Source organism: Solanum stenotomum, chromosome 4 (assembly GCF_019186545.1).
Source record: "Solanum stenotomum isolate F172 chromosome 4, ASM1918654v1, whole genome shotgun sequence".
Classification (NCBI taxonomy): Eukaryota; Viridiplantae; Streptophyta; class Magnoliopsida; order Solanales; family Solanaceae; genus Solanum; species Solanum stenotomum.
The window spans coordinates 56700451-56714064 of record NC_064285.1 but is presented as its reverse complement, the minus strand read 5'-3'; the positions used below and the strand labels follow the sequence as shown (position 1 = coordinate 56714064).

Here is a 13614-nt window from a genome sequence, read left to right as displayed (position 1 = left end):
ACTTTTTTTTCTCCGTCTCAAAAAGAAGATATATTTTTCTATATTACGTAATAATTTAACTTTAAACTTAACATTTTATCCTTAATGAGGTGATTTTAAATCACAAAATACTTGTGGCATATTTTAGATCACACGATTTAAAAGTTTTTCTTTCATTCTCGGCTCCAAATCCAATCAAACACCTTCACATAAATTAACACGGAGATAAATTTTAGAATTGAATTAGTACTTGTGTGATGGAAGAAAGACATGCAAAAGCCAATTTACGACTCCATTTCATAATGTTCCACCCCCAAATGGGTTTTGCAGTGCGTGATCTAAATTTAGTTGGAGCTCCAAACACCGGATGGGAAACAAATTAAACTGTTCTGAGAATATTAAGGGAAGATGTTATTTTTTCACGGATGAAAGAAGGAATAAAAGCTTCAATTCCCCTTGTGTACTATACTGAGGGCATCCTAAAAGAGGTATGCATCCGTTATCTATTATTTTATTATATATATTGAAGAATTACCAAACATAAATCTGCCTCTTGACTTCAACTAAGCCTTCTAACATTTTAAACAAATAAACATACTTGTCTTATGTGACATCCTACCACGTAAAAATGCATGTATCTACTTGTTTAATTTTATATAAATTTAAGTATCTATTAATGCACACCCAAAATTGGAGGACATAAATGACCGATGAAACCAAGATAAATGGCATTATGTATTATTATGCCTTTGATTATCCACAGCATATCATCCCCAAACAGGCAAGACTGAAATAACCTTTTTACCAATTTTGTATTGCTTTATGTTAATTCTAGGTTCAGTGTTCCAAAACTAAATCACAGCACAGGCTCTTTGGTTTAACAACAAACAACAGATAACTTCTTGAGTCTTGACTCTTGCTGCTAAATCGATGGATGTATCATCTTCACTGATTTGACGGCAGTCTTCAAAACTCTGCCATCAATACCGCAAAGAAAGAAGAAACATTGCCCTCTCTATACTTGGGAAATGTTTGCATGAACAGAGACTCTTTTCACGAAACTAGAACATCATCACTCAGTTCTAATAGCAATTGGTTTCCCTCGACCCATGGAGAATCCCTTAGTGCCATCTGGCATGCGAGGCACAGAAGATTGCTTGCCAGCTGACTGGTCAGCAACTACTGCAGGCTGGCCTGTGACATTAACACCACCGGTACTCGAGGGGGCACTAGCCACACTACTTCCAGTATTCACTTTTGTTACAGAACCCCCTGTACGCCCTCCACGATTGGTTTGTCGAAACTGGGGAGTTTCACGACCCCGACCCCTCGTCTGTCCTGGTCCTTGCCCCTGTACCTTACCCCGACCACGATTGTTCCCTTTCTTCTTCCCAACGCGGCCATGCTCCTCCTGTCCAAGTGACATTTAAATGAAGCCATAATAAATTAAACTGGAGAATCATTTACTACATCCTGAAAGAAGTGTGGTATCTTTTAGAAGACCCGTCTCAGTAGAATTTATCTGGTGCAGTTTCCCGGAAAGGAAAAGAAACAGAAATATCTCCTGGTTAATTAAAAACATGGCAATATCACTTACTGCAACGTCATTGGACTGCACATCAACATGGTGGGAGGAGTCTCCATCATGTTTCTCATTGAGTTCAAATGCAACATCATCATCTTCTTTGGAGTTCGGATCACTTTCATGACCAACCTTCTTCACTCGGGCTTGACCAGATTTGGCCTGTACAATATCAATCAAAATGCGTAAGTACCTAGCAGATCAAAATTGCAGAATACAAGCATGGAACTCTTCAGTTATCCTAATTGCATCTATTCAGAAACTAAATCTTGTACCCTCATGAAAATTGAGGAGTCTAGCCCTGTAACCTAATCAGAATGGAGGAGTCAAACCCTATAACCTCAAGAGTATGGACAGCTGAATCTTACTTAGAATTCAAATATGGAAAAGCACAACCTGAATGCTAAGAATATCGAGAGAATGATCTTTCATATATCAGTAATTTTGATATAAAAGTTCAAAACTAATCTGACTATTCATTAACCTTCGTTCTTATTATCGCTAAATGACAAGTTAGAAACTAAGCCGCTTTTAGGACATGGTTTCAAATTTAATCAACAGGGAACAGAATAATCAGGACTTACTGTGCGTCTAAGCAGCAGATGGACTTTTAGACCATTTCGCCAATTATCCACGTCATTTAGCTCAAGAACCTGTAAAAGCAGGTTGCATAGTGAAAACGATGTCAGAGATAAAGATAACCAAGGTGTAACTAAGAAAAAACGTTAGAAATCACTCACCGCCTTCTCAGCCAATTCTACAGCGTCGTACTCCACAAATGCGTGCAACTGCATTAAGCTATTTAATTTAGATCTAGTAACGAGCAACTGCATTACAAAGTACCAATATAGACAGAAAATGGTGTTTCTTCTGAAGATATTTTTTTTGGGTAGCAATAGCAAATTTTCCACTTTCTACTCAAGTTACTTCGCATTTCTTTTTGTGGATATAGTGAGTTGCTTTGCATTAGCAGTGTACATTATCCAAATTTAGGTCCCAAGCAAGAACTTCAACAACTCATTACCATCGTTTCTTACTCTAAATCCAACAGCAATTTCAAAATGTCCTACTTGTGCATAATTTAGTTATTGACATATCAAATTATCTGATGTTTACCTTGTTACTATACATTGTGCTGTCTGATTTTGCTGATCTAGATGCTGAAGAAGCCCCACCATTTGAAGGCTGAGGGTGGCAGGTCCGTATCATTTTTACCCTGGCACAATTCATTATGCAGAGTCTTAAAAAGGCTGTATATTTTTTCTAAGCAGATTTCTCAGACTATTCCGTATACAACTACAGCAAACCAATGTACCTTCCAACTGCTGAAAAAATCTTCATGAGGTTCTGGTGGCAGTGGTCCTCAGGCAAATTCTCAGCAACCACTATGCGAGACTAAAAATGAAAATACATGATGGGTCAAATGATAACCAGACACTAAGGGGCCGTTTGGTAGAGTGTATAGGAGAAAATAATGCTTGCATTAGCTTGATGTATTATTAGTACCTTGTTTGGTACACTTTTCTAACCTATGCATAACTAATGCTTGTATTAGTAATACACTCTATTGTGTATTGAAGAGTGTGTTACTAATACCATCTATTTCTATGCATTAGTACTGCAATGGGTTCTAATGCATTCATTAACATTATTAAAGAGACAATTGCCCTCAAAAACTTTTTTTACATCCTTTCCATTATATTTGTTGAGGGTATTTTTGTAAACAAATAATTTTTCTAAAAAAACTATGTAACGCATAATATTTTTAGTACACCAAACCAAACATTGCATAAAAAAATCTTATCATAACTAATGCAAGCATAACTAATACAAGCGTTATTAATGCAAGCATTACTAATACACTACATTTTGCATTATTTTTACACACTCTACCAAACGAAACCTAAAAGAATAAAACCTACAAACTGAAAAGATGAACCAGTGAATGGAAAAATGAAATGCTTCACGCACTCAAATTATTCTTGTTGTAAACCACTATTACTTTAGGAATGAAACATACCTGCAACTCCTCTAGGGCAGCTTCAGTCAGAGGATTTTGCCGTTTAACTTTCTTTCCATCTTCACTAACTACCTAAAAACAGAAAAGTCAAATAGCAAAATATCAGAAAGAAAACATTTGAAACACAGAAATGGTTGCAACATTTTGCATAGGGGAAGCACAAAGAGTGATTTCTTTCAAGGGTGAAGAGAGAGATCTGAGGACAGCAAGGAGACGAAGAAAACTCACAAGATTTATTGAGCTGCGCAGAACTTCGGCAAGCTGAGCATGACTACCTATTAGAGCTTTAATCTTCTTGAATGACGCAACCACTGATATTGGTACTATAGCAAAGAATAAAGTATAAACAAGCAAGACCATGAAAAAATAACAACTTCAAATTACTAATTAAAACATGATTAGTCAAGCACGGAATGAGAACACTCACCATACCCCTCGGGATCCTTGATCATATGCCTTATCAAATTTTCAGTCGTTGCCAAATTTAGATCGCTGAAATAGAATTCCACCTGTAGAGAACAAGAATGCACCTGAATTAGCTGAGTTAACAAAGAAAAGGGAACTTCATAGCTTATAGGATTTTACAAGTACTTGTAATTTGAAAATTTTCACAGCATTATTTCAAGCTTCCAGCAGCTTATCCTAAACAAATTTGAAAAGGTCCAAGTATATACTCCAATATATCATCGGTTCCTTCCTTCCTCACACATCTTATCAAGCTTTTCACAAGCACTTGAAATAAAATTAAAAATTTCACGGCATTTATTTTTAAGTTTCAAGTGGCTTACCCTGTCCAGTTTTGAGTAGAACTTCTAGATTATTATTTTTTCGAGTAGAACTTCAAGAAAAAACTCATCAAGACATATTTTTGTTCTTTCCAGTGAACACTTCTTGTCAGACATCACAACTTCCTCTTATATCAACAGCTATGACAGAAGTAGAGTATGTGATGAAATTACAGGCACAGTATTCAGTTTCATTACATAGCTCCGACTTCAATGCATAATTAGCGTTAGATAGGTCACAATAGATAAGCGTTACCAATTAGTTGGGAATATATTTTAGTCATGCTAATATGCTTATTAGGTCTATGCTTTCTAGGAGTCGTTTAACCCTATTAGAGATTCTTTGCCAGTAGAAAAAATAGAGAATCTTTTTTATGACTGAGAAATCCATTTGGGGCAACCCTTAGGACCAACAAAAGACTTCAACACTTGGGGATAATGGGCCCACCCTTTATATTTTTATTTTGCATGATACTTGCCTGAGATATATTTGTATTGGAAACATGGTCAGTTAGTATTTATATATATAGCTGACACCAACTTGTTTGGAATTGAAGGGTATATTAGTAGTTGTACTTAGTTCTGGCCTATGTTGCTTGGACTCTTCATAAATGTCAACGACTGTGTGTCGGATTCTCCAAAAGTAGAGTATTTTTGGAGAATCCGACACGGGTACAGCATTGAAAGTGAAGAGTCCCCGCAACTTAGGTTCTGGTTTCACTAAATTGACTTATATTCATTGGTGAAACACTCAGACTCGCTAGTTGAAATGCCACAATCCATTTCCCATACATTATTTATGATGAATTTCCTGTGTTCATTTTCACGACAAACATCAACCAACCAAGACCAAAATCCACAGGTCCCTGAAAATATTTTTTTTGACATTGGTAACATACAAGTCCGTGAAAATATCAAATACTACTATTGACCTCTTTAAGGGTGGGGAAATTTCTTTTTGATAAGGGTAATCGTTTTTTGATTGAGAAACATCACTAAAGAAAGTGCCAATGGAGCATTACATATGTGCAAGGCACTGAGCAGATCTATTATCAGGTTTGCATCATATACAAAAGTAAGTCAGCATCAAAAAGCTAACAAAAGATGATTCCATTCTAAAGGCTAATTGCATGTCCCATTCTCAAAGGCAAAGGTGATAAGAAGGAAAATAATTAACAGAAGTGGCTGGTAAGGAAATATGTTCAGTACTTGCTAGGATATGAGAGGGAATGGCTATCCTTATCAAAAAACTGAGGGGGGGGTCACCATAAACTTTCTTGTCGTTTTTTTCCGGGTGGGCAGAAGGGGGTTGTTGTAATAATAATTAGTCAGATGAAAACCAGCACCGCAAGGTACACCTGACACAGCCATGCAAAGATGTATTCAGAAGCTCACCAGTCACCAGACTCCAGAGCATTTTTTGACAAGGTACCAGATTTGAGAGCACTCATACTGTGAAAAACACCCTACATTTCCTGTTACACATGTTTTCTGGCTAAACCTCAAACAGGAACAGAACCCAGATATACATTTGTTTTGATAGGTAGGGACCCAGATAATTTTTTTTGATGAAATGGTAACCTAGATAAATTGTACCCTTAAATGTCATAATTTCTTTAATTGTGAAGCCCAGCAACAGTCCAGCAAGAAAGAGAGGGACACAAAACAACACTAAACCTATAGTTTGTTTCCCTGCACTCTTGTTCCTAAATAATAAATAATACAAAATTCAGCAAAATAAGTAAACTAATATAAGTTTTAATTCAAATATTTCAACTCAGCCGTTTAAGAAGTAATACTAGAGAGGTAGTGGAGGCAAAAATACTAGATGATTTCTTCCCATTTGTCCAAGATTTGGTGGACAGAGTTACCTCATACTTGTGTTGGTAGGAGGTAGCATGTACCCCGTAGAACTAGTTGAGGTGCATTCAAATTATCCCGGACACACCATTGTTTCAAAGAAAAGTAATACTGGAGACATCGAGTACCTACAGGACTTGGTAAATTGCTTTGGCTTTATAAAATCCCAAAAGATGTGTTTCTACAAACGAGCCTTGCATGAACAGCATTTGCAAGAACATCGTTAAGGTTCACAAAAGACTTGCAGAAGATCATGGAAGGCTTCACAAGTTGGGGTTAAAACTTGCAATCCAAAAAGAGCTCTTGGCAGCCCCTTAAGTAACAAATCCTCATCATTCTGAAAATTGCATCTTTGGGACTAGATGTCGTCTTCATCTGTTGCCATATTAATAGGAACTGTATAAGAGTATATCATATTGACATACACAGAGTGAACCTGGGAAGGAAGAAGAACTAGTGCTAGTCTGAAAGGCCTGGAAACAAGCGTGATATATATGGACCCCAAACCAAGGCACATATCCTTATCACAGAATAGTGTTGCCATTTCAAAAAGGTGAATCTGAACCCTAATAAACCAGCTGGCATTATCACTTTTTAAAAAATTTCAGAGGAGAATGTGGACACTATTTTTCACATAAATATTATTCAAATTTTTAATTCCCTGTTTATACACTCACACAAAAGTCTAAACGAACAGCAACAGTTAAAGAGAATTCGGGCCAACCCATCCTAGAATTACTTGAAACATATCTCTCCACTTTTTTTCATTACCAAAAAAGTGAGATAAAGATATATCAATTATGGATGTAATATTACAAGTGAAAAGCGAATCAAGTAGGTTGATTCCACAAAATATTCAAAGCCTTAAGCATACCTTCTTCTGCAGGCAATTCCCATTCAAGTTCTATTACATAAATAAGATAAAAAGGGCACTCATGAAAGGACAGATCATGTATTGATGGCGGCATGTCAGCATCAAACAGATGAATGTAAAGACTTTTTTCGCCTCCAACTTGTATAGTTGTCTTTGAATTAAAGGTACTAACTAAACTAAAAACTCAACTGGAATATATCATACTAAAAGTGGGGACCAAAAGTTAATTTACCGAAATATCCTTATAATGTTGATGCACATTTATACCCTTTAAAATGTATTATCCTTTTATACAACACTGCATTGATTAACCAATAATTCACTATGTTCAGAATAGTGAGAATCTAAGGAATTGGAAAAGGTAGTTCAATAAGAACCAACTGATTTTATATGAATGGTCATTCTTCATTCAACATTTAATGATGCATTAAAAAGAAATCTGACAAACGTAAGGATTGCAACTAGATAAATAGGACATGAAGATGAGGCATCTTTTCAAGGTCTCCTTATCTTTATACGTAGTTCTACCAAAAAATAGCTTCTAGCATTTTTCTAAAGCTAAGACAAGTAGGCAGGAAAGGAAGAATCAAGCATATTAGAAGCTCCTGACTCCCACTGAAACAGAAAATGAATCATGATGCCTTAGTTATGCCTCTTCCACTCTTCTAGGCTTTGATAAAGGCTTTTGATTATTGTCTTTCTTTTTAGTTCAGGTTTTTTATATAGATGGTGAGGTGGAGATAGTTCGATGTCGACGTTATCCAATTGAAGAAATGGATGAGTGATGTTATTTCTCATAAGTGATTGATTAAGAGTGCATTTGGATTGGCCTGAAAAAATATCTTTTAAGTCAAAAAATAAAAAAGTCAAACTTAAATGACTTTTAAGTAAAAAAAAAAACAGGGGGAGACCTACTTTTGGTTTTTAACTCTTTTAAAGTCATTTTTAACTTTGTCGAACACTTCCAAAAGCTAAAAAATGACTTGAAAGTAGGTTTGACCAACTTTTAAGCCAATCCAAACAGGCTCTAAGTTGAGCAAGTGTTTCTCCTGTAATTAAATTGCATCAGTATTATCAAAAACACTCTTAAGCCCAGAAGTGAGGTGCAAAACATATTGAGTGCTTTGTTTCACTTTATGGGCGTTTACGTGTCTCCATCAAGGCTCTAAGGCATATTTTTCCTTGCTAATGACTAATGAGCGTAATCCTGAAGATGTGTCGCTAAACAATTGATATTTCACTTTATTGTTAAAAAAAACAGTTTCTTTGTCCATATATCTATTATTCATGCTTGTGATTATTAATCTTGAACTATACATACATATTCAGAATTTTTCTCTATTTGTGCCTTTTTTCAATAAAGTCCACTCTTTATTTGCTTTTTGTGCTTAAAGGACTCAAAGACCTTAGAGCTTTTTTGTGCTTTTCACTTTTGAATTTTTGATAGCACTGAATTGCATGCATTTCTTAACTGACATGATTAAACAAAATGTAAAAAGTTGCAAAGGGGGTAAGATGCCTTTAGAAATCTAAGCCAAATAAGGCGATAAGGACATGAGTTTTCTTCCCCCAAGACTAATATATGAGTAGAATCTGATTCACATGCTATGGAAGATCTTCATTAGCCTCAAAGGTATTGTTTGGGCAATGCCAAGAAAGATTATTGAGGTCTTGCTCAGCTGGGAAGACGCATGTACAGGATTGACACACAAAGATAGATGGAGGATTGTCCCAGCTTGCATTTGGTGGACAATCTGGAAAGAGAGAAATTCCAGATGTTTTGAAGACATTAAAAGTTCAGTTCAGAGGATTAAGTTGAACTGCTATAGACTTTTCTGTTTTTGGGCTAACCAGAGATACATAGAAGATACTGCTTCAATGATAGACACCCTTGTTTTTTGTTAGGCTGATGAAGCAGCTTGTTCTTCTTTTTCACTTGTAAATATGGTTTTAGCACAACCTAGATGTTGTATTGACAAATATATACAAATTGTTACCTTTTCAAAAAAAAAAAAAAAAAAACTGATTCACAGATAATGGATCTGAAAAGGAATAGAATTAAAGAATCAGCATGAAAAACATGGATAATTCAGACCTTCTTGGACCTTGTTGCTGGCACCAAAAAAGAGTCAGAAATGTAGGGAATATATATATTATATGAAATTACATATAATGTTTGTGGCATTATTTGAGAACTTGTGGTATTTCTATATTCAACAAATTAAACCTTCGACTTAGTGCATAAAGAAAGTTCATGATTACCATGAACATTCTGTAACGACGACCAATTAGATCAGAAAAATTTGTTGGTACTTTATAGTGTGTTTTAATTCTTTATAATAAATGAAACAAGAAAATCATGGAAGAATGGGCAGCCATTCGATCAATGACTAATTAAGTATTCCATTCAAATTTTAAGTTTGATCGATACTTCGCCTTATATATGGAAAGTATATAAACCCTTAATGATTTATTTAAGCCAAAAGGGTATGTGTTCATTGAAATAAAATAATTTCAATGATGTAATATTCTTCATTAGTAATGTACAATCACAAACAAAATGACTTAGCAGTTTCATTTTTTTAAAATACCCTGAATACACATGAATGCTTTAAACTTTTCCACAGATAATTTATGTATTTTTCAGATATAAAGACTCTCATGTTAGAATAAGCCTATTGACAAGTAATTTTTCGAAATGTGAAAATAAATATATAGTGACTTATCATTAAACAATTACTGTATCTCGTTCTTAATTGAGAATTTCGTTATTAAAATCAATTCAAAGATAGAAATTAGTAGTCTGTATCATTTTAAATTTTAGATAAATGATCAGGAGAAAGTCTCTCTTTTAGTTACACGCCATGTCACTAACTATATAGCAAAAATAAATGTATCAGATTCTTATCTATCGGTACTGAATATCCAGCAGCACTAACTACTTTTTTTTTTGAGAGGGTAACAGTCTTGTATTATATTCCAAAAAATCAAACCTGCCACAACTTGTTACAGATTTACTAATTACAAATAAAAGGAGAGTATCAGGAAGATCTTCAATCCTAAATAACAAAAATTACAGCTCTAACTACTTTCACCGCGTCACTTTATTCACTTTTTTTCTTCTTTCAACCTCATATACAATTAAGGTCTTGTATGAATTATTAATGGACAGTACCATTAACTCCTATTCCTACTTCTTGGGAGTGAAAGCCACTTGATTGTAAGGAGAGAAGCGTCTACTTGTCTATGTACAGAGCAAAGTGTTCAATCTTTTTGATATTTGAAAATGTGAAGTTTGCAACATTCAAACTGATCTTTCCACGTGTTTCCTTCAATAACTCCAAAGGTGACAGACGGATAGAAATTTTATTGCAAATAATGTGAATACAAGTCAACAGATTGTGCCACTACGTCAGGGTTCCTAAAACAAATACATAACCCATATATATGAAACTACTATAGGCATCAGATGACTTTTTGGGGGTATGGTTTCTTCCTTTATTGACTTAACTAAATAGGATTAACATTCACCACTTATTTATAACGCAAACACACTTTTTAATACTGGTGGGGCTACACCCACGATGTGCCCAGAGACATCAATAGTAAAGTGATGTGGCACATCTCATAGAGTAGAAATCCTATTTATCTTTTATCTCCTTTTTTGCATTTTTATCTTCATTTTTCCAACTTGGTGCTCTTTTATGGTTAGATATTGCAATTTGAGAAGTTTTCAGTTGAAAAGTCCAAAAGTTGCCTCATTAAATCATAAATAACTACACATTCAATGGCTTTTGTAACTTCTCAACAGTCAAGGTTTTCACCATTTACTATTTAGATGTTGCTTCTTGTGAATGAAGAAAACCAACGAAACAAATGAAGAAAATAAGAAAGAACATGGCTTAGAAAAATTCACGGTGTGAAGAAAATTAGTTGATTTGGAGATGCTGCTAAGGCTGAAAACAAGAAATTATCTGTGACCAATATTTATCAATGATACAAGATGGCCAGCAATTTTTTTAAAAAAAGAGTGTGAGTGTCTCCCAACGTTCTTTTTTTGGTTGCTAAATCTCATTTTTTTTTTAAAAAAAAAAAAAACTGGTAACATTGCTAAATCTCTTAAAAGCAAAACTAATGGAAATACTCAACTGTATCCTACTCGATGGACGATTGCTTATTCTGGCATCTATCTATCTATCACGATCTATTGTTTTGGATCTGGTGAGGATAAATTTTCAAGCAGCAAAAGTGGTAGTATTTCACTGTCTTATGTTGCTTAATAAGTTTTTTTTTTTGAGAAAGTTGACATTTTATAGACAAAATACACCAATAGTGTATTTCAGTAGTAATTCATCAGGAGTTTAAAGTTAGCAAAATCAAATATATCTATCACCTATACTCCTCCTAAACTATCTAAAAAGTGAGTGTAATATCCTCCACCTTTCTGGGGAGTACATAGTTACACCAAAAATAAAAGGTTATAAGGCAATTCAGTTTCAAGCTCTGGAAAGGGATGCTCTTGTTTTCAAAACATCTTTGGTTCCTTTCCTTCCATATTGTCCATCAGATGCAAGCTGGGACAATCTTCCATCTCTCCTTATGGCCTGACATGTTTCCTTTTAATTTTTAACTAATGTTTTGTTATTTTGCCAAAAATTAGAGATTAAAACTAATTTTAAGAACATATTGATGATAGCTACAAAATGTTTGTACTAATATATTATGCAGGTTGTCCTAACTTCCATATTTCTAAAAATGGTAAAGGTATGCATCATTCTATATATGTTTTCTAGAATCTTCTATCTCCTGGTTTGTGAAAAGTGATGGTTATGTGGATGATTTTTCTGGTGGATTTCTATCCAAGCAATGGAATAGATCCGAAATTTTTTTCTTGGTAAACAGTGAGAATAGATTGAAGTAGGAACATATTCATTTTGCTTTTATGAGATGGCATTTTAAGCTTTAGGTAGCTTGTCTACCTCTTCGTGAAGTACAAAGTTCGAAGTAAACGAATTGACTTAGGAAAATAAAGGTGCTTGAGAAAATTTCCATAGCATGATCACATGTAAATTTATTGAGAGACATAAGAAAATTGTTGTCACTGTGGAGTAATTAATTAAGACATAGAAGAGTAACTGATCGTTAAGAGTTATATAAGATGAACATAAAAAAGGAAACATGTGCACCATATTAATACCGAGTTTTTCAAAAATTCTTCTTCCTTTATATTTTCTCCTTTTGTTGTATTTTAATATGTATAAATCAAAAGCTGAATTTGTAAAAAAGTGAATACAATTGTTTGTTTGAAACTTTTTAAAATTTATCTGTAAATGCCATCTCAACTTTCCAACACTGAAAAAAACAAAGCTATTAGTCTAAGATATGATGGAATGTGTGCTCCGATTTAATTAATTATTTTTGTTTTCTCATCAAAGTAAGTTTTTAACTCTCAATTCTTAGTGATATCTGATGTGCAGATTAGTTTAGGATTTGGGATCTTTTATTCTATTCCAAAGTTTACTGAAACTGATCTTGGAGTTAAGGTTTCTGTTAAAGGAAAAAAAATGAAATTCTAACATTTAACCCTAATATCAATAATGACAGAATGTTGTAAATAATCCAAATTAAATATACATGGTGTTTATGAGTGTTTTCTCCTCTTAATATATAGCATCTAAATTCATTATTAGCCTGCTAATATATAAACAAATTCACCAGTATGCAACTTTACAAGCACTAAAACATACAAATAAATACCTGATTAACGACTTTCTGAGCAGCTTCTTCAGTTAACCCACCATTCTTAGCTGAATTATCGGCATCAGCAGTAGCAGCAGCAGCAACCTCTTGATCAACAAATCTTCGAGCAACGCCACCACCACCGCCATAGTAAGGCGACTGAGGAGACTGTAGTGGCATTTGAGGGGCATAAAGGAACTGATTCTGTATCGCAACATGAGTTGTGATCTGATGAAGCGGAGCAGCACGAGTAGCATAGACGCGTCCAGAAGAGGTTCTAGGAAGGAAAGCAGGAGCTTGAGCGTTAAGTTTGCTGGTATTAGAAGAAGAGGATTCCAATGGACGGTCGAGATTGAAGGCGAGAGATGCAGTGTGAGAATCTACAGAAACTGAAGATTCTTCTTCCATAGCCATCTAGGGTTTTTGAAGAGTAGTGTAGTTGTTGCCCAGGCGATGCAAATTGAAGCTGAAGAAGAAGAGAAGACAGTGGAGAGGATATTTCGATGATCTGTTCGTTTACTAATTTATACTGTCCCTTTAGAGACCAATCATTGACTTCCTCACGCCTTCTTTTTTTTTGAATCACTATTAGGAAAATGGTCAAAAATATCTTAAACTATTGAAAAAAGTTTTAAAATACTTTTTATTCATCTTTTGATCTAAAAATATTGTTTTATTCATTTTTTACTCTAAAAATATTTTTCTATTTACCTTTTTGGCTCACTTATATCCTTTAAAACTAGCAACCCTCTCTTTATTTTATTTTTTTAAATAC

At 34.5% G+C, this 13614-nt stretch overlaps 1 protein-coding gene across 1 annotated transcript; it reads right to left on the bottom strand.

The window, feature by feature from the left end:
* Positions 1-778: 778 nt before the first annotated feature.
* LOC125862704 (la-related protein 6B-like) lies at positions 779-13331 on the bottom strand. Its single transcript, XM_049542829.1, has 10 exons — positions 12858-13331; positions 4009-4090; positions 3810-3904; positions 3582-3653; positions 2877-2956; positions 2678-2777; positions 2302-2349; positions 2146-2214; positions 1577-1723; positions 779-1390 (listed from the first exon to the last, which is right to left on the bottom strand). The coding sequence occupies exons 1-10, from the start codon at positions 13251-13253 to the stop codon at positions 1052-1054; spliced, it is 1428 nt and encodes a 475-aa protein (XP_049398786.1). The 5' UTR covers positions 13254-13331; the 3' UTR covers positions 779-1051.
* Positions 13332-13614: the final 283 nt, after the last annotated feature.

What these genes read in the sequence shown, in the direction of transcription:
- LOC125862704 (XM_049542829.1), bottom strand. Translation starts at nt 13,253, where the DNA reads ATGGCTATGGAAGAAGAATCTTCAGTTTCTGTAGATTCTCACACTGCA. An exon ending in CTCAGAAAGTCGTTAATCAG is followed by an intron (nt 4,091 to 12,857) that starts GTATTTATTTGT and finishes TGTTCTCTACAG; the next exon opens with GTGGAATTCTATTTCAGCGA. An exon ending in ATCTGCTGCTTAGACGCACA is followed by an intron (nt 1,724 to 2,145) that starts GTAAGTCCTGAT and finishes GATATTGTACAG; the next exon opens with GCCAAATCTGGTCAAGCCCG.